This window comes from Sapajus apella, unplaced genomic scaffold (assembly GCF_009761245.1).
Source record: "Sapajus apella isolate SASKATOON/1434 unplaced genomic scaffold, GSC_monkey_1.0 scaffold80, whole genome shotgun sequence".
Taxonomy (NCBI): Eukaryota; Metazoa; Chordata; class Mammalia; order Primates; family Cebidae; genus Sapajus; species Sapajus apella.
In genome coordinates, this window is record NW_022437020.1 from 1,526,808 (window position 1) to 1,552,980 (window position 26,173).

The 26,173-nt window shown below is 45.7% G+C and overlaps 1 protein-coding gene across 2 annotated transcripts in view; it reads left to right on the forward strand.

Annotated features, from left to right (window-relative positions):
* The window catches only part of ST8SIA2 (ST8 alpha-N-acetyl-neuraminide alpha-2,8-sialyltransferase 2), an 81,241-nt gene that overhangs the window by 28,297 nt on the left and 26,771 nt on the right, over nt 1-26,173 (forward strand). Inside the window, exons 1-4 of one of the 2 annotated variants that reach the window (XM_032252776.1) lie at nt 7,811-9,884; nt 14,356-14,418; nt 18,496-18,624; nt 22,920-23,177. In XM_032252776.1, coding sequence (XP_032108667.1) covers nt 9,817-9,884; nt 14,356-14,418; nt 18,496-18,624; nt 22,920-23,177 — 518 coding nt within the window. In that variant the 5' untranslated portion in view covers nt 7,811-9,816. Of the gene's footprint in view, nt 1-7,810; nt 9,885-14,355; nt 14,419-18,495; nt 18,625-22,919; nt 23,178-26,173 lie in introns of those variants that run through there. The other variant, XM_032252775.1, reaches the window with a different exon arrangement.

The following is a 26,173-nucleotide window of genomic DNA, read 5'->3' on the forward strand; positions in this document are numbered from 1 at the left end:
CCTATACAGTATCTTCAGTTTTTCCTCTTGGCCCACAAAGACTAAAATATTTACATCTGGCCTCTTTGGAATAGTTTGCTGACTCCTATCCTAGAGAATGAAGAACCCTGGAGCTGCTATGTATGTGAGTAGAAAGGCTGGCTATGTGATAAGTAGTGAATGGCATGGCCCATAGCCTCTGGTTCTTACAGTTTGGGAAATATGACCTGGACGTTCAAGCCTCCAGATGTCCTTAGCAGTTACATTGCTTCTGACCAGCTGGTAGATAGGTATAAGTCCTCCACCAAGGACTACTCAGTGGTGTCTACTGAAGATGCCTTGGACCAGGATGATCAAGAAACTTGGCAGAAGCTCTCTGCTAGTGCAGGTTATATCCACATGGCAGGGAATCATCTCCCTGTGCCCAGTGGACATGAACTACCAGGAGTACAGACAAGGGTTCAGGTAACTGCCTCCTACCCGAGGTGCATCAGAGAGACCCCATGATGGAATCCCTTCAGGGGTGCAAAGTGGCCCGGGCCAAAGGGTAGGGTACTGTTTGACACTGTGTATGGGTAACTGACGATACTTTCATTGCCAAACTTATGGTAAGGATCTGCAGTGGGTCAACCAAGTCTGGGGCCCCTTGCCCATCTGAACGCTTGGCCAACTACAGCCAGCTCCTCAGGTGGAAAGGAAGATGGGTAGTACCTTTGGTTGTTCTGCAGAAAACAAATTCAAAAAGCTCCTAGCCAAGTAAGTTCTGGGGCCAGGGGAGTACCTGAGCCAATCAAGCACTTGTCAGCTGGTGGGACTTCTACTGCTATTGTAATCATATATGCTCACGACTCTAGACGCTACCACTCTGGAGGGGTCGTTCCTTGCCCATCTCTGATGTTCTGCCTCCTTAGAACTGCTGTATCCACTTGTACATCAAATGCCACATATTCTGATGCATGCTATGTGTCAGATGATACCTTTAAAACATGTACTAAGTGACAGAGCCAGACAAAAGAACAAATAGTGTGTGGTTCTACTTACATAAAATAGGCAAATTCATAAACATAGGGAGTAGGTAGTAGTTATGGGGAAAAGATGTAAAGAGGGAGAGTTTTTGCTCAAAGACTGCAGAGTTTCACTTCAGATGATGAAAAGGTTCTGGAGACAGATGATGGTGGCACATTATGAATGTATTTAACACCACGGAACTGGACACTTAAAAATGGTTAAGATGGGAAAAAAAATGGTTAAGATGGGCGGGGATCCAAGATGGCCAAATAGGAACAGCACCAGAGTGCAGTTCCCAGCAAGAACAACGCAGAGGGTGAGTGCCCACTGTAATTCCAAACAAATTTTCACTGCCCAAAGACCAGGAGACTCCCAGGCCAAAAAGTGCCACGAGTTTTCAGCATGGCAGTTTCAGCCAGTAGTGGGTTGGCACACAGAAACTCATACAAATCTGGGCAGCCCTTTCAGCTGGCACCTGGAATGCCTGGGAGACAGAGCTGCCCATTCAACTGAAAGGGAGGGAGCAGAGACAGGGACCCAGGTGATCTGGCTCAGCAGGTACCACCCCCACAAAACAAGCAATCTGAAACGCTCTGGATTGAGAGGTTCGCAGCAAGTGCAGCTGGACCCCGGACGGTCCAGCTCAGTGGGGAGGCGGGGGGAAGGGCAACCACCACTACTGAGGCAGTTCACCACTACCGAGGCAGTTCACACAGCAGCTGGGCAGAGCCTGCGGCAGCTCAGCAATACCTCTGCTGGCAGACTGTGACTAGAATACTCCATGCGGGGCAGGGCATCTACAAAAAAAGGCAGCAGCATGACAGGAACTTATAAATAAAGCCAACCTTCCTAGGACACAGCACCAGGGAAAAGAGGTGGTTTTTAGTTCCGCTGCAGCAGAGTTAATATTACCTACCCTGCAGCTCTGCACAGAACAACAGAGCTCGTAGCACAGCACTTGAGCTCCTATAAGGGACAGACTGTCTCCTCAAGCAGCTCCCCGACCCCCATATACCCAAAGAGACACCTCATAAAGGAGAGCTCAGGCCGACATCTGGCAGGTACCCTTCTGGTACGAAGATAACAGAAGAAGAAACGGGCAGCAACCCTTACTGTTCTGCAGCCCCCACAGGTGATCCCCAGGCAAGCAGGCTCTGGAGCGGACATCCAGCAGTACTGCAGCAGAGGGACCTGACTGTTAGAAAGAAAACTAAAAAACAGAAAGAAATAACTTCATGATCAACAAAAAGGATGTCCACCAAGAGACCTCATCCAAAAGTCACCAACTACAAAGACCACAGGTAGATAAAGCCACTAAAATGGGAAGAAACCAGTGCAAAAAGGATGAAAACACCAAAAACCAGAACACGTCTCCTCCTCCAAAGGATCACAAATCTTTACCAGCTAGGTATCAAAGATGGATGGAGAATGAATCTGATGAATTGACAGAAACAGGCTTCATAAGGTGGGTAATAACAAACTTCTCAAAGTTAAAAGAACATGTTCTAACCCAAAACAAAGAAACTAAGAACGTAGAAAAAAGGTTAGATGAGATGTTAACTAAACAGCTTAGAGAAGAATATAAATGACTTGATGGAGCTGAAAAACACAGCACAAGAACGTCACAAAGCATACACAAGTTTCAATAGCCAAATCAACCAAGCAGAAGAAAGGATATCAGAGATTGAAGAGCAACTCAGTGAAATAAAATGAGAAGGCAAGGTTAGAGAAAAAAGAGTGAAAAGAAATGAACGAAGCCTCCAAGAAATATGGGATTATGTGAAAAGACCTAATCTACATTTGATAGGTGTACCTGAATGTGACAGAGAGAATGACTCCAAGCTGGCAAACACTCTTCAGGATATTATCCAGGAGAACTTCCCCAACCTAGCAGATAGGCCACCACTCAAGTCCAGAAAATACGGAGAACACAACAAAGATATTCCACAAGAAGAGCAACCCCAAGGCACATAATCGTCAGATTCCCCAGGGTTGAAATGAAGGAAAAAATGCTAAGGGAAGCCAGAGAGAAAGGTCAAGTTACCCACAAAGGGAAGCCCATCAGACATAGTGCACCTCTCCCCAGAAACCCTATAAGCCAGAAGAGAGTGGGGGCCAATATTCAACATCCTTAAAGAAAAGAACTTTCAACCTAGAATTTCACATGCAGCCCAACTAACCTTCAAAGTGAAGGAGAAAGAAAATCCTTTATGGACAAGCAATTGCTGAGAGATTTCGTCACCACCAGGCTTGCCTTACAAGAGCTCCTGAAAGAAGCACTAAACAAGGAAAGGAAAAATCAGTACCAGCCACTCCAAAAATGTACCAAATGTTAAAGACCATCGACACTATGAAAAAAAAGGTGTCAACAAACGGGCAAAACATCCAGCTAGCATCAAAGTGGCAGGATAGAATTCACACATAACAATATTAACCTTAAAGTAAATGGGCTAAATGCCCCAATCAAAAGACACAGACTGGCAAATTGGATAAAAATCAAGACCCATAGCTGTGCTGTATTCAGGAAATCCATCTCATCTGCAAGGACACACATAGGCTCAAAATAAAGGGTTGGAGGAAGATTTATCAAGCAAATGGAGAGCAAAAAAAAAAAGCAGGAGTTGCAATTCTCATCTCTAATAAAATGAGCTTTAAACCAACAAAAATCAAAAGAGACAAAGAAGGGCATTACATAATGGTAAAAGGATCAATGCATCAAGAAGAACTAACAATCCTAAATATATACACATCCAATACAGGAGCACCCACGTACTTTTATAAAGCAAGTTTGTAACGACCTACAAAGAGACTTAGACTCCCACACAGTAACAGTGGAAGACTTTAACACTCCACTGTCAATATTAGATCAATGAGACAGAAAATTAACAAGGATATCCAGGACTTGAACTCAGATCTGGACCAAGCAGACCTAATAGACAGAAATCTCCACCCCAAATCTACAGAATATACATTCTTCTCAGCACCACATTGCACCTACTCTAAAATTGACCACATAATTGCAAGTAAATCACTCCTCAGCAAATGCAAAAGAACGGAAATCATAACAAACAGTCTCTTAGACCACAGGGCAATCAAATTAGAACTCAGGATTAAGAATTAACTCAGAACCACGCAGCTTCATGGAAACTGAACAACTGGCTACTGAATGTCAGCTGGATAAACAATGAAATGAAGGCAGCAATAATGATGTTCTTTGAAACCAATGAGAATGAAGACACAATGTACCAGAATCTCTGGGACACATTAAAGCAGTGTCTAGAGGGAAATTTATAGCAATAAATGCCCACATGAGAAGTAAGGGAAGATCTAAAATTGACACCCTATCATCAAAATTGAAAGAGCTAGAGGAGCAAGATCAAAAAGCCTCAAAAGCTAGCAGAAGACAAGAAATAACTAAGATTGGAGCAGAACTGAAGGAGATAGAGACACAAAAAATTCTTTAAAAAAAATCAATAAATCCAGGAGCTGGTTGTTTTGAAAAGATCAACAAAATAGACAGATTGCTAGCCATATTAATAAACAAGAAAAGAGAGAAGAATCAAATAGGTGCAAAAAAAAATGATAAAGGGGATATCACCGCTGATTCCACAGAAATACAAACTACCATCAGAGATTACTACAAACAACTCTATGCACATAAACCAGTAAACCTGGAAGAAATGGATAAATTCCTGGACACTTGGACCCTCACAATCCTAAACCAGGAAGAAGTTGAAACCTTGAACAGACCAATAACAAGGGCTGAAGTTGAGGCAGCAATTAATAGCCTATCAACCAAAAAAAGCCAGGTCCAGGCGGGTTCAAAGCTGAATTCTACCAGACATACAAAGAGGAGCTGGCATCATTCCTTCAGAAACTATTCCAAACAATACAAAAAGAGGGAATCCTTCCAAAATCATTTTATGAGACCAACATCATCCTGATACCAAAACCCAGCAGAGACTCAACAAAAAAAGAAAACTGCAGGCCAATATCCATGATGAACATAGATGCAAAAGTCTTCAATAAAATACTGGCAAACCGATTGCAACAGCACATCAAAAAGCTTATCCATCACGATCAAGTAGGCTTCATTCCAGGGATGCAAGGCTGGTTCAACATACGCAAGTCTATAAATGTAATCCACCAGACAAACAGAACCAAAGAAAAAAAACCCATGATTATCTCAATAGATGCAGTGAAGGCCTTTGACAAAATTCAACAGCCCTTATGCTAAAAACTCTCAATGAACTAGGTATGGATGGAACGTATCTCAAAAATAATAAAAGCTGTTTATGACAAACCCACAACCAATATCATACTGAATGGGCAAAATTTTGAAGCATTCCCTCTGAAATCTGGCACTAGACAAGGATGCCCTCTTTCACCACTCCTATTCAATATAGTATTGGAAGTTCTAGCCAGAGCAATCAGGCAAGAAAAGGAAATAAAGTGTATTCAAATAGGAAAGGAGGAAGTCAAATTGTCTCTATTTGCAGATGACATGATTGTGTATCTAGAAGACCCCATCATCTCAGCCCAAAATCTCCTTAAACTGATAAGCAAAGTCGTAGGATACAAAATCGATGTGCAGAAATCACAAGCATTCCTATACACCGATAACAGACTTAAAGAGAGCCAAATCAAGAACAAACTGCCATTCACAATTGCTACAAAGAGAATAAAATACCTAGAAATACAACTAACAAAGGATGTAAAGGACCTCTTCAAGGAGAGCTACAAACCACTGCTCAAGGAAATAAGAGAGGACACAAACAGATGGAAAAACATTCCATGTTCATGGTTATGAAGAATCAATGTTGTGAAAATGGCCATACTGCCCAAAGTAATTTATAGATTCAATGCTATCCCCATCAAGCTACAAATGACCTTCTTCACAGAACTGGAAAAAACCACCTTAAACTTCATATAGAACCAAAAGAGAGCCTGGATAGCCAAGACAATCCTAAGCAAAAAGAACAAAGCTGAAGGCACCACACTACCTGATTTCAAACTATACTACAAGGCTACAGTAATCAAAACAGCATGGTACTGGTACCAAAACAGAGATATAGACCAATGGAACAGAATAGAGGCCCTGGAGGCAACGCCACACATCTACAACCATCTGATATTTGACAAACCTAACAAGAGCAATGGGGAAAGGATTCCCTGTTTAATAAATGGTGTTGGGAAAACTGGCTAGCAGTGTGAAGAAAGCAGAAACTGGACCCCTTCCTGACACCTAACACTAAAATTAACTCCAGATAGATTAAAGAGTTAAACATAAGACCTAACACCATAAAAATCCTAAAAGAAAGCCTACGCAAAACCATTCAGGACATAGGCATAGGCAAGGTGCTTCATGACTGAAACACCAAAAGCATTGGCAACAAAAGCCAAAATAGACAAATGGGACCTAATTAAACTCCAGAGCTTCTGTGCAGCAAAAGAAACAATCATTAGAGTGAACTGGCAACCAACAGAATGGGAAAAAATTTTTGCAATCTAGCCATCTGACAAAGGGCTAATATCTGGAATCTGCAAAGAAATAAAACAGATTTACAAGAAAAAAAAAAACCCATCCAAAAGTGGGTGAAGATATGAACATACCCTTTTCAAAAGAAGACAAATATGAGGCCAACAAACATACGAAAAAATGCTCATTGTCACTGATTATTGGAGAAATGCAAATCAAAACCACATTTAGATACCACCTCACGCCAATTAGAATGGCGATCATTAAAAAATCTAGACACAACAGATGCTGGAGAGTATGTGGAGAAATAGGAATACTTTTACACTGTTGGTGGGAGTGTAAACTAGTTCAAAAAATCATTTTTTATGGCTGCATAGTATTCCATGGTGTGTATGTGCAACATTTTCCTTGTCCAGTCTATCGTCGATGGGCATTTGGTTGGCTCCAGGTCTTTGCTATTGTAAACAGTGCCACTATGAACATACATGTGCATGTGCCTTTATAATAGAATGATTTATAATCCTTTGGATATATACCCAGTAATGGGATTGCTGGGTCAATCCCATTACTATTTCTAGGTCCTTAAGGAAGCGCCACACTGTCTTCCACAATGGTTGAACTAGTTTACGCTCCCACCAAGAGTGTAAAAGCCCTTTGTCTGAGCCCCTAACACTATTACTTTGTAGGTTAAGTTTCCTACTTGACCATGATTTTTATTTTTATTTTTTTGAAACAGTCTCGCTCTGTCGCTAGGCAACAGGCTGGAGTGCAGTGGCACAATCTCAACTCACTGCAACTTCCATCACCCGGGTTCAAGCCATTCTCCTGCCTTAGCCTCCTGAGTAACTGGAACTACAGGTGTGCACCACCACACCCAGCTAACTTTTGTATTTTAGTAGAGACGGGGTTTCACTATGTTGGCCAGGATGGTCTCAATCTCTTGACCTCGTGATCTGCCTGCCTCAGCCCCCCAAAGTGCTGGGATTACAGGCATGAGCCACCATGCCTGGGCAATTTTTTTTTTTTAAACAGAGTCTCACTCTGTCGCCCAAGCTGGAGTGCAGTGGCATGATCTCAGCTCACTGCAACCTTTGCCTCCTCTGCTAGGAGTTCTAGCAATTCTCCTGCCTCAACCTCTCGAGTAGCTGGGATTACAGATACACACCGCCATGTTTGGCTAATTTTTTGTATTTTAGTAGAGACGTGGTTTCACTGTGTTGCCCAGGCTAGTCTCGAACTCCTGAGCTCAGGTAATCCACCTGCCTCAGCCTCCCAAAGTGCTAGGATTCCAGGTGTGAGCCACCATGCCCGGCCTCAACTGTGAATTTTGAAGGGAACAAAACATTCAAAAACAGCAGGTGGTAAATTTTATATGTATTTTACCAAAATTTGAAAAATTGGGATTGGGGGAAGAAATCTTAAACAGAAGTCTCCAATCACTGTTGGAAGCCCTTGCTCTAGTCATGTGACTGACCCCAAGTCATCCTGTTCCTCACTTTTCTCCTGACCATGGGTCCTTGGAGCTTGTCCGTGGGCTGTCAACGAGCATAAATCCCAGTGGTTTTAATGTGCAAAATGAAAAAATAGCATTCGGTATTCTCCCGAAAATGTGAAGAAAGAACCATCTGCAAATTAATAAATTGTGCTTTAGTTTCATCTTCTATTCTTAAGACTAATCACCGGTTTAAATTGGTTCTAGACTCTTAATTAAAATTGTCAGTTCCTGAAAGTTCATTCTGAGCCTGACTCTCCCATGAGAAACTGTAAATGTGGGAAATTCTAACACAGCTAGGAGATTCCGGCACACTGGACCTTACCTTACCTATAAACAACTGGGCTTGGTATATATATATATCAAAACATCATGACGTACCCCATAAATATACACAGTTATGAATTTTTGATTAATAAATTGTTAAAATAAAACACTTGGGCTTGAAGAGACTAAGCAAAATTCAGCTTTCCGGTTTTGCTACTTGCTGTTCACCAGAATAAATCCAGCCGTGTGTGGTGTGATTTTGTTTTATTTTTCTTTAACATACTATTTTCATTTACTATCGTAGTTTACTGTGTACGTTCTACTAGGAGAGAATATAACGTCCATAGTGCGAAAAAAAATTGACATTCTAAAATGTCAGCCTTTAAAGTCATCAACCTCTCCCCTTACAATGGTTGAGAATATTGTAACAAGTTTGAATGGGCAGCTGTTTTTACCAGTATTATACCTTGTTTTATAGAGTTCTTTATAGTATGCAGGGTATATCCCTATAGATTTTCTCACTTGGATGATCTAAGCATCCGTGTTTCTACAATTTCAGCACTTTGTGAATTATCTTTAGCCAATGTTTCTTACCCAATCATCTTCTATCAATCAACCAAGCAGGCATCAGTAATTCCCCATCACAAGGAATGTAAGCTTATTTTAATAACATTTGAGGCAAAACTTCATTAGAAAAAACAAATCCCTTGTCCGTTCCTGTGATTTATTCTAGAGCCAAACATCTGCAGCTCAATTTCTTTGAACGATGGTCTTCCCTGTCCTATGAACAGCTGAGAGGTGAGGCAGTGTCTTGGACAGGTGTAAATAACACGCGGGAACACGGCACATGAGCTTCAGGGACGGCTTTAGAAGAAAAGCACCCACTTAACTCTTGAAGCCTGGTTTGCTTCACTGAATCCCAGTGGGCAAAGCTCTGTGCAAGGCTAAGAAAGTGAACAAGACAAGCTTCTATCCTGTTTTCCTCTAGGTTCTGTCATTATTTACGTATGTCAGGGCCAACAGATGCGGCAACGACTGCTACGGGAAAGACAGCTTGTTATACTCACGTCACGGGGCTCTACGCAAGGAGACACTGGGGTTGGTCTGGAGGTGGGGGGGGGGAAACTGGCAAGAGCCTTTGTTGTGGTTTGCCCAGGAAGGAACGGGCAAGGCAGGGCCAGCAGTTTTAAGATTGGCTAGTTTGAGTAATTTCAGCAGGCTCTGCAGCGTAGGAGCTGTGGCTAGTTGCATGGTGCCTAGCCCGGGGCAATGACAGTAGGGGAATACCTGGCCCTACATCAGGGAAGGGAAATTCTGGCCCCCAATAAATGAGACAGTACGGATCTGTTTTCAAGATTGCCATTTGACAGGAGCACTCCCAGGAGAGTTGTTTGCTGTCTCTAGAAAGTGGCTAACCCTGGGACGGGCCATTTCTCCAGGGTCAGAAGAGCCCCAGATGTCAACGTGTTGGAATGGGGGAAAAAAAAAAGACATGTTTAACACGCCCCCTCGAGGGCGGACACTTTAGCATGGCCGCAGGAGGAAGCTAAACCTGGCACACAAACCCCCAGGCCTTGGACTCTCTGCCTGTATGAGTAGGAGTTCAGATTGTGTGAATGACAAGACTTCTGCAAAGCCTCCCATCTGCGATTCCACGAGGTAATTAAATATGAGAAGAAGGTGACAAATGCTGTAATAGAATTCAATGCTCTGGGAAAAAAGGAAAAGGTGGCAGAGAATTGAAAATTGGGACGGTTTGGAAGGAAGGCACCAGCGCTGGGTGAGGGGATTCGCATGGAAAGGAGATGTGGATGGGCAGGCTGGTGGGGCTGGGGGTGAGGCATGGGGGATTCCTCTTCTCAGAGGCACTGGGCGGAAAACAGGAGTTCACCAGCAATGAAATATCTCCACCAAGATTCCGAGTGCCAAGGTTGAGAACCCCTGAATTTGAGTAAGAACTGGTATGGAAAGGTGTATGGATTTTTAGTATCCCAAGTGGGCAGGAATCAGTGTTCCCCAGGACCTGGCCTGAGGCAGGAAAAGAGAAAGGCTGGAGCCAGCTATCGCAAGGCATTTGATCTCCTCTAAGCCTGGCTCTCAGGGACTGGGGGTGGGGGTGGTGTGGAGGAGAGGTGTTGGAAAAAGGGTACAAAGTTCCAGACAGGAAGAATAAATTTTGGTGGTCTGTACCGCATAGTAACTACAGTTAATAATACTGTATTGTACACTTGAAATTGCTAAGAAAGTAGATCTTATATGTTCTTAACAAAAAACTTCAAGTATGGGCCGGGCGAGGTGGCTCATACCTGTAATCTCAGCACTTTGGGAAGCTGAGGCAGGTGGATCATCTGAGGTCAGGAGTTCAAGACCAAGCTGGCCAACATGGTGAAACCTCGTCTCTACTAAAAAACCAACAATTAGCCAGGTGTGTTGGCAGTTTCCTGTAATGCCAGCTACACAGGAGGCTGAGGCAAGAGAATCGCTTGAACCCAGGAGGCAGAAGTTGCAGTGAGCCGAGATCAGGCCACTGCACTCCAGCCTGGGTGACAAAGCGAGACTCCATCTCACAAAAAAAAAAAAAAAAAAAAAAAAAAGTGTGCGAGGTGATGGATATGTGAGTTAGCTTCATTTAATTATTTCACAATGTATACAGATATCAAAACATCATGTTATAGTATATATACACAATTTGTTTGTCTATTATCCTTAACAAAGCTGATGGGAGGTTGGGCACTTAGAAAAAACAAAAAGATTAATGCATCTCTACTGTCTGTTAAACTTTACTCCATGAGCGTGGGGACTACATATGTCTAGCTTGGCCAAAGCCTGAAATACAGTATTACTCAAAATATTTCTGTTGAACGAATAAGAAAAACAGTAAGTTAGATGTATTGCTGTCCTCATCCAGAGCCACCTTAGGTTTCATTAAAGAAATTGGGTTTAGTTTTGTTGATGTTTGCTTTTAGTACAAGCCAGATTTTGAATTTTTATAAAGTTAAATCTGTTGGCTTTTTTTTTTTTTTTGGTAATTTCTTCTTATTCTAAATTTAAAAATCCCTCCCATATACTCCTCAGCCCTCATCAAAGATTTGATGAATATGCCCTTCCTTGTGTTTCTTATGGGTTTCCTTCTTTAAATGTTCAACTGTTTTAGAAAATCAAACACCGCATGCTCTCACTCATAGGCAGGTATCGAACAATGAGAACACATGGACACAGGGAGGGGAGCATCACACACTGGGGTCTGTTGCGGGGGGGAATGGGGAGGGACAGCGGGGGGTAGGGAGGTTGGGGAGGGATAACATGGGAAGAAATGCCAGATATAGGTGACAGGGTGACGGAGGCAGCAAACCACATTGCCATGTATGTACCTATGCAACAGTCCTACATGTTCTACACATGTACCCCAGAACCTAGAGTGCCATATAGATATTTTCATTCTCAACTGTTTTGGTCAGGCTGGCAAGGTGCAGTAGCTCACACCTGTAATCCCAGCACTTTGGGAGGCCAAGGTGGGTGGATCACCTGAAGTCATGAGCTTGAGACCAGGCTGGCCAACATGGCAAAACCCTGTCTCTACTAAAAATACAAAAATTAACTGGACATGGTGGCAGGTGCCTATAATCCCGGCTGTTCGGGAGGCTGAGACACAAGAATTGCTTGAACCCAGGAGGTGAAGGTTGCAGTGAGCCGAGATCGCTGCGCCAATGCAGTCCAGCCTGGGCAATGGAGCGAGACTCAATCTCAAAAAAACTTAACTGTTTCATTCTGTCATTCCTAGAGGGTGGTACAGGTACTCCTGGTACTCCTTGTGATAATGTAAGCTGATTTTAGGAATTCTGCTAATAATTATTCTTGTGTTAATAGTTGTCTAGGTTTTTTTTTTAAATTACTTTGTAATCAGGACATCAGACCTGTATTTCACAGAGGATACTGCTTAGGGTAAGGGTAAGTTTTTAAAGATGGGTCTGTTTTAAAATTTAAATGGATAATAGTATGTAGAGTTGATAAATATAAAAAACTGGTAATAGGGATCTGAGAATTACTAAAGTGTGGGAAACGTTTGTTAAATCCGTGATTTTTTTTTCTGTCTAGAGTAAGGTAACACTCAAGTGCTTTTCTCACAACTCACCACCAGATCATGAACCAACTATTCCAAACCATTTATTGGATTTCTCTTTGACAGTGATTTTTTAAAATCATGTATCTGTTCTTATATGCAACATTTCTGGATAATCTGTTTTGTTCTATGAACGTTTCATTGGTCTTGAGCTGTTACTGTATTTTAATTACTGTGCTTGACTTAATGTCTGGCCTAGCAGGTCTCCCCTCCCCCAAAGGAGAGGCGGATTTTGAGGGCTAGGGTCCAGAGTGGGGGCAAATGACAGACAGTAACCCATGAGCCACAGCACACCCAGCAAGGCCGTTGGGACCCGACCCAGGTGAATGCGGGTCACAGCCGCGGAGCTGACCCAACGTTCCCAGACCCCAACATGGTAGTGCAAGAACTCTATTATCCCAAGGGGAAATGGAGAGGAACAAAAATAAATATTAGACATCACATTCAGATGAGAAGAACCAATGATACTCTTGGTCATTGGGAACTAGACTTGTAGTGATGAATTTGGAACCGTAAGGGAGAACTAAAATGAGACTAGGTGGATCATGATACCCTTTCTGTTGTCTGGTTATCTGCCTGCGAAATGGGTAGATACAGCCTGTTGCTCAATAATGTTGAAAAGACAATTTATCTGGAAAAGACATGTATATATAGACAGGCACACCCACACATGTGCACACACAATGTGATATACACAAGTGTGCTAATTCTAAGGAAATCAGATACAAAAATCCAGACTTAAAACCAGTGTATGGATAGGCACTGACTCCGTCCCCGCCCACAGTGTTCCCATTGAATGACAAGGTTCCTTTCAATGCGCAGCTTCCCTAATGATTTCAATTATTTCTTTGGAGTCCGCCAACACCCCCTATAATTTTTTTTTAATTTTTATTTATTTATTTATTTTGAGACAGAGTCTCGCTCTGTTGCCAGGCTGGAGTGAAGTGGCGTGATCCTGGCTCAATACAACTTCTGCCTCCCAGGTTCAAGTGATTCTCCTGCCTCAGCCTCCAGAGTAGCTGGGACTACAGGCGTGTGCCACCATGCTCGGCTAATTTTATATTTTTAGTAGAGGCAGGGTTTCACAGTGTTAGCCAGGATGGTCTCAGTCTCCTAACCTCGTGATCTGCCAAAGTGGTGGGATTACAGGCGTAAGCCACCGTGCCTGGCCCAATTTTTTTATTCATAAAAATAATGAATCTCACATACAACTTTTCTAAAACATGCAGGGCAAAAAGTGGGGCGTACTAGAGGCACATGGATTTGTCCATCCCCCAGCTTAATGTGTCAGTGAAGCAGGATGAATCCGCGTGGACAAACAGAATGGGATTTGGCAGAACTGAGTAGACAGTAGGAGTGGAAAGGGGCTTAGAGTGCTTTTACTTCAAAAGACTATCCTACAGAGGAAGGAACAAGGAATCTCATGACCCACATACACCCTCCCCACTTCCCAGCAGAGTGACACCCCATAATACTATTTCTTTTGCCACCAAAGAGCAAACTGCAATCACATTTGGATGGAGGCACTGTTGAGTTAACCTTGCTGCCTCTGTTGAATTTCTGGTGTCTCAAGTTTGGAGAGAATGCAGTGGACAGCAGCTCACTACATGTGAGTGAAAGCAAGAGAAGACAGCCAGCTGGTGCTGAGTCATGCTAGAGCAGATGCTGAGTCATGTTGAATCATGCTATCCTTTGGGATTCACCAAGGGAGACTAATCCCAAGGGAGTTTATTTTCTGTCTTAAATGAGGGTCTCAAGTGAGAACCTGGGTATGAATTGGATGAATATTCAAGTGGGAAAGGGACCAGGGGAGGATCCAGGAAGTCCACACCCTATAAAATGTTTGGGCTGTGTCTGGGGCCAGGACTTTGCCCATTCTGGAGAGTCCAGGATGAGGTCTCTTCCTCCCTCTGTAGTTTTCCAGGTGGGCTGTGGGATCTCCTGGCAATTGAAGAGGGCTTTGCAAAGATGAGCTGGGTTTATAAATAATGCATTTCCTTTGTCTTGCAGGAATTCGGGAGGCAGAGGTACAATCAGATCAGCTGTGAACAGCTTACATAGCAAATCTAATAGGTTTGTAAATTAGATTTTGTGTTCATTTGTTTTTGCTGTAAGGCAGCTATTAATCTGCTTCTCCTCTTTGCTGGATGGTGCCCTTCTTACTTAGCAAATAGATCTGTTTTGTTTCACTTTGGCTTTGCATTTCCCTAATCACTTTTCGGGGGAGCTGTCAATAGAAGATCACATGAAATGGCCCAAGGTCTAGAGGCTGTAGAGATGGAAAATGAAGATGGGTAAGAGTCACTTTCTGGAAGAGTCCACCCACTTTGTAATGCCTGGGACACCAATGAGCTTACTCAAACTTGCATGTTTGCTGACCAATGGAGACCCTGAAGGGAACCAGGATTTTCGCTGAATTTCACTGCAGTAGGTGGCTTGTCCAGGAGGTTAAGATGGAAAATAAAGCATTCAGGAACTTTGCTGACACCTCTTAAAATATTTAAGGAGTCAACACAGTAATGTTAACCCTGATTATTGAATGTACACTCCAAATTCTGAAAGAGTGTTTCTATTTTCTGTAATGGTGCGGAACAGTCATTGGCCAGGGGACAGCTGGAAGCAAGAGAGCATGCAAACCCAGGCTTGCCCCTGGCTGTGGCTGCACCATGCTTCTGAGTCCCCATTCTCTGTCAATGATAAGTGCTCCAAAGCTATGGCCCACAGTCTTATAACCCTGAACTTAAGGAGCTGTGGAAGGAAGTGCCAAGTTATTTGATGTAAACAAAAGCTGCTACTCAAAATCAAGGCCGTGTTTTGCTGTCTAAATATCCTATTTTGGTTACTGTGGGCATAAGAGGTCCATATGACGCAGGGGATAGTCTATTATTTGCCCTTCCATACTTTTTTAGATCTCTTTTCCACATGAGACCTGTCAAGGACCTCTGTTCCTGACCCTGTATGACTCACTGTTCTCTCTGTCCCTGACATCATTGCTTCCAGCTCTCTAAAGACCTCTTAGTCACCTTGGAGCTTTGAATGAAGCCTCCGTTATGCCTGGTGAAAAGCAAATATAGCGGAAAGGAAGAAGGCCTTGTGCGCCTAAGCCCATTTCTGTTCGATTATGAAATGATGCCCCCTTTCAGAGAAAGAAGATCCTGCCCCTAAAGCCCAAGTCCCTGGTAATCGAGGGGGCACAGTTTCATAGGAATCAAGTATGAGAAATGGAAAAAACAGTCCTGGGGGCAGGCAGCCCTGGCTTCAGCCCCGGTATTTGTTAGCCAGGGCCTTGGGCAAGTGATTTTACCCTTCTGAGCATTGGCTTCCCCATTTAATTACAATAATAACTGCAGTGTCTTCTTTGAGGAGTGTTTAAGGATTAGAACCACCAAATGTAAGGCTCTATCTAGCCCAGCACCTGATATGTTAAAGGTACTTAATCAATGCTTGTTAACACCACTGTGGATATATCTGTGGCAACAAAAGAAGGTCACTGGGGCTGAAGTTCAGGGGTCAGGAGGTGATCTTCCTCTAGTGTCATTTTGGACGTTGGGGAGGACTGGAGACAGGAGAATATGTTCACTGACGAGGAACATCTCAACTCACCAATCCAGCACGTTTGTGCAGCACAGAGCGTGTCAAACCCGTGAACTGAGGCGGATCCTGGGGTTATCTAATCCATCCCCTTTATTTTACAGATAAGAAGGTAGAGTCCAGAAATCTGAAGGACTTTCTCAAGCCCCCCAGTTAGACTGCACCCAAGCCCGGGTTAAAGTCCCATAAGACCATGATGGGCTATGCAGGATGCCCATCTAGGGTGATCCAAATTCACCCTAGAAAGTGGAGAGGAATTTTACCATCATCCACACCAGCATTTATCTCTCTCCCTTTCTGACCTTTACAACCTTGTGTCCAAGACAAGTCTGGAAACCTTTCCTGGAGGCGTCCGAGCAGGTCCCCTCTCTAAGCACCTATGATAGAATCCCTCTACAGATCCTTTTCTGAGAGCCTGGTGCCACCCAGTGTGCCCCAGTTTCTGGGAAGCATCGCCCTAGACTGAACTCACCTTAAGCCATGAGATGCCAGGGCACACAGTCACTGATTCCTTCTGAGCACATCAGCTAGCCTCTTAGGGTAACAACTCCTCATCACCAACATTAAAGCATTTCCGTTGTGTGTACCTACTGAGGTAGGCTTCAGTGAAGCTCCAGTGAAGCTGCTGACGTCTCTGAGGTCAGTGCCCCTGCCTATGCTCTGCATAAAAGTTGGCGATACCAAAAGGATACAGTGATACCAGCTCCTGCTGGTATCACTCATGAGGTGGAGGCCATTGGGGCATGCTCCCTTGAGAACATCGGTGCTCCCTTGAGAATTCCAGAACCTCAGGAAATGGTTATCTGTCTCTTCTATACTGTTTCTATAAATGGGCAATCTGTGGCTCAGAGAGGTAAAGTGATCACCCCACAGTCACACAGCTTATGCAATCTTTCCACTGTACCCTCTGCTCCTTGAATGAAAACAGTAAAAATTCCAAAGGGTTAGGTCTTGTGTATCCTCTCAGAAGCTCCATTAAGCCTGCATGCTAGGAAGAGTTCCTCTGCAAAGTTATAGATATTTGAATTCAAGACAAGTGATATCAGCCCAAAGGAGTCAGAAATATTGAGGAATGGAGGTTGGTGGGTGACGGGAATGTGTGGGACAACATGCACCCCCAAACGAATTCCTTCTCTACCTGTGAAAGTCACAGTAGGGCTGGGCGCAGTGGCGCATGCCTGTAATCCCAGCACTTTGGGAGGACGAGGCAGGCAAATCACCTGAGGTCAGGAGTTCAAGACCAGCCTGCCCAACAGGGTGAAACCCCGACTCTACTAAAATAGAAAAGTTAGCCAGGTGTAGTGGCATTCACCTGTAATCCCAGCCACTCAGGATGCTGAGCCAGGAGAATTACTTGAACCTGGGTGGTGGCGGTTGCAATGAACCGAGACTGTGCCACTGTATTCAGTGCACTGCAGCCTGCGTGACAGAGCAAGACTCTGTCTCCAAATTAAAAAAAAAAAAAAAAAAAGCCAAAGTAGAGTGTCAGGTTTAGAACTCACTAACAGGATTTCATCCTTTTTAACTTGGCTGTTTCAAGATAAATGCAGAGGACATAGATGTTTGGTTTGAACTCCTTCAAGCTTCCGAATTTGGTGTCACAAATCCACTTATTCTAACTGGGAGAATCTGCTGTCACCCCAGACAAACAGAACTTTGGCTGTGACCCACATACAACTGTGTGCATTCGGCAGTAAGCCGGCTGACTCTTCCACTGCGTTTTAAAGATAGAATTGTAACCTAGTTTATAGAAACCTACTAGCATAGATTTCAAGCCACTGAATTCAAGCCAGTCTTATAATACCTGGTGTTCCTGAGTCAGCTGGAAAGGGGGTGTTTACCCAGAATCATGATCCATGCAGGGAGTACAAAGCCAGCCAGTTATTTCATTCACCCAAGGCTTTCCCAGGGTGATTTCAACCTAAATTCAACAATACTTATTTATTGAGCACCTGCTATGTCAGACCACTAGGGAATATAAAATGAATGTGGGCGATCCCTTGCTTACAGCCTCACATGAGGGACAGACACAGCGCAGATAACTGTGTGACAAGCGCCAGGTTTCAAGTAGCACCTCAGAGTTACCCCCAAGAGACTGATGGGGCTGCCAGGGAGGAGGGTGAAGCCACAGGCTACAATTACATCATCCTGGTCTGAGTTCTTGTTTTCTCTTTAAGTTTGTAAGCCCATCATTTGATACTTTGTTGCTCATATACCTGCTCCTTGTGGAGTTTATTATCAATAGCTTGAATAAGAAATATTAGTCTTCTGACAGTGACTGCCAGGTTTTACTGGGTAAAAAAACACTGGGGGCGGGGGAAGAAAAATAGGTTTATCACCCTCCTTCCTGTCTCCAAGAATGTATGTAGGTTATACCTGAGGGACAGAGTTTGTGCATTACTGGAAGATAAATAGACTTCCTTCTCTTCTCAGGTAATAACTGCAATTTTGCTCTTCTGGAAAAGTTTACATGCAAGCCCGTGCAAAAACAAAACTATTAGACTTGTCATCGGCTTGCTAACACATCATGTCCACCCTCTTCCTTTCTTTTCCTTCCAGAGCTGAAGTTGTAATAAATGGCTCCTCATCACCAGCTGTTGTTGACAGAAGTAATGAAAGCATCAAGCACAACATCCAGCCAGCCTCGTCCAAATGGAGACATAACCAGACGCTCTCTCTGAGGATCAGGTACTGGTAATTACCTACAGGACAAGGCAAGAAGACTTGGTCTTCTGCAGCACACACTGGCAAATTGCCGCTCTTCATCATCTAAAGCAGTCAGGATAGAAATAAAATGTTTACCTCCCGCTGAGGCAGGTTTCATCTGTAAGTGATCAATTGGAAATAAAAACCCAAGACAAGCCTGGCGGCCCAGCCTGTGTAGGTGGCGACTGGGGCCAGGAGGTGGCAGGAGTACCCACTGAGCTCCTGGACTCAGAAGCAGCAAACCTTGAGCCTCAGGTCAGCAGCAAAGGGTGCCTGGGCAGTGGAGGCCACAGGTGGCTGTTTCTTCTGAGGCATAAAGAGTCCTTACTTGTTGGGGCCTGCCTGGCATGCATTCACATCCCCTTTCAGTGACTGTCCCCCAGTTTGTCCTTGGAGAGCTACTCCCTCCCTCAGCCCTTACAGCTTGCATAGGCTGCCCATCTCCCACAACATGAAAATGAAAAACTAGAGCCACAGGGGCATTCGGAGAACTCAGGAACGGACATGACACCTGACCTGAAAGCAGAGTTCTGTTTAGCTGGAGAGCAGCTCATCCTGATCTGTGCAGAGTGATGTTTTCAGAGCACTGCAGGCTTGATCGGGTAGTGGCAATGGGGAACCCTAGAGAAGGACTGACAACTTCGGCATTTTATACACTCAGCTTAGATGTCACCATGATTGACCCAGCAAATGTTTTTAAGTATAATCCAACTATTCCGTTCCAGATGTCGTGTTGGGGCCTGGGGGTGCTGGCATGAATCAGACATGCTAGGTGGGGACAAGACTGTAAGCAAAGACAAGACAGCATGGGCTGACATCCACATTAGGTGGTGCTGCATCTTACACAGATGTCATCTGTAAGTGATCAGTTGGAAACACAGACGCATACTGAGGAAAGAGCCATTCATTTTGTCAGGGGACTAAGAGGACTGGCCAGGAGAGGCTGGCCAGGAGCAGTGGGTTTTGAAGGATAATTAGGAGTTCACCAAGCTGCTTTCCATATCCACAGAGTCTATGATCTGGTACCTGTGCACGGTGCTGCAGGAGCAGGAAGCGGGAGGCAGGGAATGAGGGGGTGAGGCTGGGACGGTAGCCAGGACCACATGGGGAAGGCGCTGATGACCATCCCAGGCCATGGGGAGAGGGGAGAGCAGCCACCAGCAATGTCACCACACAGAGCAGGGGTTCCCCCCTTCAGTAGGCTCACTGTCAAAATAGAAATGGCCCCGCACCCTAGTTCTTGAAGCTTAGTTTTGGGACATGTGCAGGGCTGGGAAGGAAAAGCATGCGCTCTGGTGACCTGGCAACTGAGAAACCATCTAAAGTAGCCAACTCCCTGCCACTCTGCACTTCTTACTCAACGCCTCTTCAGGGGCCTCCTGGTGGCCCTCCATCCCCCTCACAAAGCTCTAACAACTGTCCCCGTTGATCAGGGGCACCGTGGAGGTGGCACTGCCACCTGCATTAGTTCCCTGGGGCTGCTGTAACAAATTACCATCGACTCAGTGGCCTAAAACAACAGAAGTTGATTCCTGCACAGTTCTGGATGCCAGAGTTCTGAGCACCCCTTGCAGGCTCCAAGGGAGAACCCATCCTCTTGCCCCTTCCAGCCTCTGGTGGCTGCAGAACTCTAGCCCCTGCCTCTGTCTTCTGTGGCCCTCTCCTCTGTGCTGTGCCTCTACTTCTTTTTTCTTTTTTTTTTTTTTTTTTTTTGAGGAGAAAGTCTTGGCTCTGTCACCAGGCTGGAGTACAGTGGTACAATCTCGGCTCACTGCAACCTCCGCTTCCCGGGTTGAAGCAATTCTCCTGCCTCAGCCTCCCAAGTAGCTGGGACTACAGGCACATGCCACCACACCCAGCTAATTTCTGTATTTTTAGTAGAGATGAAACCAATATGGTTTCACCATATTGGTCAGGATGGTCTTGATTTCTGGATCTCATGATCCGCCTGCCTCGACCTCCCAAAGTGCTGGGATTACAGGTGTGAGCCACCGCGCCCAGCCCTCTTCTGTCTTCTATGAGGACACTTGTCATTGAATTTAGGGCCCACCCAGGTAATCCAGGATGATCTCATCTCCAGATTCCTACATCAATTACATCTGCAAAGATGCTCTTTTGAAATATGGTCACATTCTCAGGTTCCCAGGGTTAGGAGGTGGACATGTATTTTAGGGGGTCACCATTCTCCCCACTACACCACCTGTGAATGAAATCCTCCTGCTAGTACAAGCCACCCATGGTCCCCTATGTCCCTTTCTCCCACCATTGGGTAGAGAAATAGCCCCTGCCCACCCTGCCCCATGAAGACCAGACTGCATCCTTCATAAAAACCCTGCACACACAGTCCCCTCAACAGGAACAACACACCTTCACCCAGAGGGAAAAAGAATGTCCTCCAACTTCAATTAATCAAGATTATCCACAATAAAAGATTCTGCAAGTGATTTGGAATGATGTTTAATAATTGATGGTAATTTCTCATAATTAGTTAGACATTAATTCACTCACAGAGGTGTTTATTTATGGGCTTTCTAGGGGCCCTCTTTGTTTTTAAATACTTTGGAGTAAGTAATTGCAAGGGTTTCAGCAATCTCCCAGCTACATTAGTTTGTCAAGTCATATAATCCTTCGTAAAGCGCAGTAAATAAAAGCAATGCCTCTGTTTTTCATCAATGGACACGAATTAGTCTACAAGGGTGGTTTCCCCAACATGATAGCAAGAGATCCATTAGTAAGGAGAGACAGTGGATGAGAAGTCTCAAGCTCACCAAGTATTCTAGCTGCGCCCCAGCTGCACCAAAAGCTCTTAAACCTGGATGCACATTGAAGTCACCTGGGGAGCTTTTGAAAGCAATGCTGAGACCTAGGCCACTTGCAGAACCAAGATTTCTTACGTGTCAGCCTGGAGCTCTGAAATACTAACGGTTCCCCAAGTGACTCAATGTGCAGCCTGCTGGAATGTACCACAGGCGGTGAACATCTCAAATCCAGCAGGCTTTCAGGCCTCAGTGTTACTGTCTGTGAAATGGGACAGCCATCCTACAGCATCTCACATTTGCAAAGTGCATGAAACTTCTGCACCTCCAGGACTCTGAAAACAAAGAACTGCATCTGTTTGTTCCAGACAGGAATTTGCAGCAGAATATGAAATTAGCTTCAGCTTATCTAGGTCCCCAGTTTCTTTCTCTTTATGAATAACGAATCATTTCTAAAAATCTTGGGCTATATGTAAACAGTTCTTTAAGTAATACCAGGCTAGGATTCGCAGGCTCCGTGGAGGAAGGCTGTGTGTTTCAGATAAAGCTTTTCTGGCAAGTCCACGAGGACACCCATCCCTTTCCTGACCTCACTCCATCCTTTCTTTGTGCTTTGCTAGATGATTCAGTTCGAGAACTTTCTCTAACTCAAAGCTACCCTAGAGCCTAGAGAGCTGTCCTTTGCTCTGAAACGACACAAAGGAGCCCTTCTCTGTGGACCAGCGAGGTGTCCATATTTACAATCTCCCCACCATAAACACTAGATAGCACCTAGCAGGGGCAGCAAGGGGAGCTGCTCCAGCCTGCAGGATGGCAGGCCGTCCTCTCAGTGTCTCAAAGGCGGACATGTTCGTACACATCACAGTATCCATCCCTCCAGAAAGCTCCTTTGCCCAGAGAAACCTTCCATGGAAGACAAGGGGCTGGTAAGGAATAAAAGGCTCCTGTATCTGACTTCCTACTCCTGGGCAACTTTGCTAACCTGTTCTCAACATCTAGGAAGTGCAGGAGTAACAGAGAAACTTGGATTTTGTACCTAACCATTCATTTTCATCCCTGTCAGAGAATGGCCCTAAATCCCCCTAAGAGAGTGAGTGTAATGTAGGGTCACCAAATATCTGGGTGTGCCCAAGACTGAGGGGTTTTCAGGGATGTGGGGCTTTCAGTGCCCAGGCCAGGAAGTCTTGGGGAAACTGGGATGCTGGGCCACCCCTCCTTCTGGGGCCTGCTGTGAGGAGCTCACCCCCAGCTTTAATGGAGTGATTTGCCACGCTGTTTTTGCCTCACAAAGGAAGAGGGCATAACCCTGGCAACTCCATGTTGGCCACCACCATAGTTGCCTCTGGGCCATTTCTGGCCACCCTGCCTGGAACCCATTCTCGAGGGCACCTGAACTCTTAGCACGCTCCGTGTTTGCTGGGCTCCAGCCACCCTGCAGGGCGACACTGGACAAGAAAGCTGGGCTGGCAAAGGGCAGCTGGCACCACAGGGGCTTTCCTTACGCATGTTTGGTTTCCACAGGAAGCAAATTTTGAAGTTCTTGGATGCTGAAAAGGACATTTCTGTCCTAAAGGGAACCCTGAAGCCCGGAGACATTATTCATTACATCTTCGATCGAGACAGCACCATGAATGTGTCCCAGAACCTCTACGAGCTCCTCCCCAGGACTTCGCCGCTGAAGAACAAGCACTTTGGGACTTGTGCCATCGTAGGCAACTCGGGGGTCTTGCTGAACAGCGGCTGTGGGCGGGAGATTGATGCCCACAGCTTTGTCATCAGGTAACATGCCCAGCAGGCACTCTGGGGCCAGAGCAGCAGGCAGGCTGTGTTTCAGGGGAGCATTTCCAGCTGCCCCAAGAGATTGAAACAAGACAGAGTTAGCCCCTACTCTCAACCATGACTGCTCATCAGAATCACTTGAGGAGCTTTGCCCCCAGTGTCCAGAATGTACCTCCAACCAATTAAATCAATGGAGGGGAGGGAAGGGGGAGAGAGGTGTGGCAGGGGTGCGGGCACCCAGGGAGCCCGGTCATTCTGATGTACAGCCAAGGTTAGGAATCACTGATCCACAGCAGAGGGGGGCAGATGCCGGCCCGCGGCCTGCTCTTGTAAATAGAGTGTGGTTGAAACACAGCCACGCCACTCATTTTCATATCATTCGTGGCTGCTGTTTCACTACAAGGAGAGTGGAGTCATTGGGCACAGTGAAGTCGTTGGGTGGAATTGCAGAGTCACAACAGGGAGATCATATCGCCTGCAAAGCCAAAAATGTCATTATCTGGCTCTTTACCGAAAAAGTTTGCTGATCCCCTGAGGTAGAGCCTGGTACAAAAGGCTGGTAAGAAAGTCTCCTGGGCTGGTCAGTTGTTGGCTCACGCTTGCAAAACTCTGTCAGTGTCCTGGAAGGAGAAGCTCTACGAACGACTTTATTACCCTGCTTTCAAAATCCAGGAAGTGTGGGAGTAACAGAGAAACTTGGATTTTGTAACTGACCATAATTTTCTCTAAGATACCAGCTCTCATTTTCCAGTTGCCCAGGACATTTGCATACAAGGTTGCCCATAGGCCTGACACCTGACCCCCAATCCACCACAGTCATGGAAACAAGGCCTTGCTGTCTCTCGGTCAGAATCAGGGCATGCAGAGCTTTGCATTTCACTGCAGGCGGCTCCCCGGCCCTGGCAGAACTGCACACGTTCTCATGTTTCTGTGGGTACCAACTCGAGGCAAAGACAGCCTTGTTCTGGGGCTTTGGGAAGCTGCCTTATCACAGAGTTCTCTGAACCCCTGGACATGGGAAGAAACTGTGTCTTTACTCTTGGCGTCCACTGGGATTGGAACGGTACTGCAGCCTGCCAGCCAGAGTTTTCTCATCCTCTGCCAGGCCCAGGTGGGCCTGGCACATCCAAGGACTCAGTCCCTGTTTTTCAAAGTCCTTCAGTCTAAAGACAGTTGGAGGGAGAGTCAGGGGAAGGCAAAGGAAGAAGGAAACGTGACAGGTCTGTCTGATAGGAAGCCAGAGGAGTGATGGGTGGGCATTAAAGGTGAGCGTGTGGGGGCCAAGGCTTCCTCCCAGGGGGTCGGATTCCCTCCAGGGTGCCCAGCAGTATCCAGGGGGTCCTTTCAGAGCTAATGCCACACAAGTAAGCCATGCCTCTTTCTTTGTCACAAGCCATGAGTTCTCACAGTGAGCTTTACACACCCCGTGAAGTCCTGACCCTGACCCAGGAATTTTTAGAGGCAGATTTGGGCCACAGTTTCCTTTTGGGACCCTTTCACACAGTCGGCAGTGTGGACTGCAAAGCTGTGCCTTGGCTCTGCTACCCATTTGCCACATGACTTGGAGCGTCTCATTCTGCCTTTCTGGGCCTCAGTTTTATCATCTGTAAAATGGGCTGGGTGGACTGGCTGGCCTTGAGGCTCTTTCACGATGAATACGGTCTGTACTCTGGCCCAGTGCTTCCCAAACTTTACCGTGCACAGGAGTCACCTGGGCTTATCGACACACAGAGTTCTGGGGTCTAGGGTGGGGCCAGCCACTCAGCATTTCTAATAAGCACCCCAGGGGATGCACTGCTGGTGTGTGACTGCACATGGAGAGGCAAAGCCAGGGCGTGCTCTGCCTCACCCCTGGGAGTCAGGTCCACACCCATCCACACATACTGAAAAAATATGGATCAAAAATGCCAAGGAGCAAGCTACTCCACAAAGCGCAGTTGTTCTTTGTCCCTTGGGCCTTTGTCCATGGCTCTGAAACACACATGTGCCTCTTCGGTGTGTTTTAGGACAAGATGATGCAGCCCCACTATGTACAGACCTGTATTTTACATCACAGGTACGGTACCCAGAAGCGGCACTAGCTCCTCCACCCCGCTGGGACCATTCCTCTGGGTTCTTCCCATCAAGGAGTTTATTCCATGCCCTGCACTTGGAAACATCCTGCAGGTCAAAGCTCCACACTAACAGTGAAGAGGGCATGATGCTGCAAGCATTCACTGAGACGGCACACCTGAACGTGCCTGGAACGGAGTCTCCCACACAGCAGGGGCACTAAGCATTAATTCCCTGTGGACTCTGTGTCTCTGCTCCACCCACCTCACCCCCAGGTGGTGAGCTCCTCCAGAGCAGAGCGGCTGTGCCCATCTCTGGGCCTCCAGTCCAAGGCTGTGCCGGGCCAGAGGAGGGCCTCCATGTGCCTTTGCCAGAATGACAGATGCTGTAAAGTTCCTGCTAGACGTTTCTCTCTCTGCCAATCCAAGTCTTCAATCCATTCACCCTTCCTCCTCCATGGGAGAAACACAGAGACATGCAAGACCTCACCCCCTCTCAGGACACTCAGTGTGGGGAATACACGCATGTAAGTCCCGGTGGGACACATGGCACGCAAAATGCAATGATCTTGCAGAACCTGGTGCCTCCTAGGGTGTTCAGGGCAGGCTCTGGCAGAAGCAGCATTGGAGTGTGGCGTGCCTTAGACCAGTGAAAGTGGTGAGGAAGAGGACACAGCAGGAACAGAGACACGGAAGCAAGAAGGCAGATGCATGGATCAGGGAGGGCACTGCTCCAGCAAGCATCCGCTGCAGAGTGCTGCTGGGAATGGATGAAGGGCTGGTCCCAGGAGAGCCCCATGGTCCTGCAACGCCAGGCTGAGGACACTGTGTCTATCTGGGATTATGTGTGCAGCGCATAAGTTCTCAGATGTTTGGGGATCAGGATTTCATTGTGCATACACACACACACACACACACACACACACACACACACACACACACACA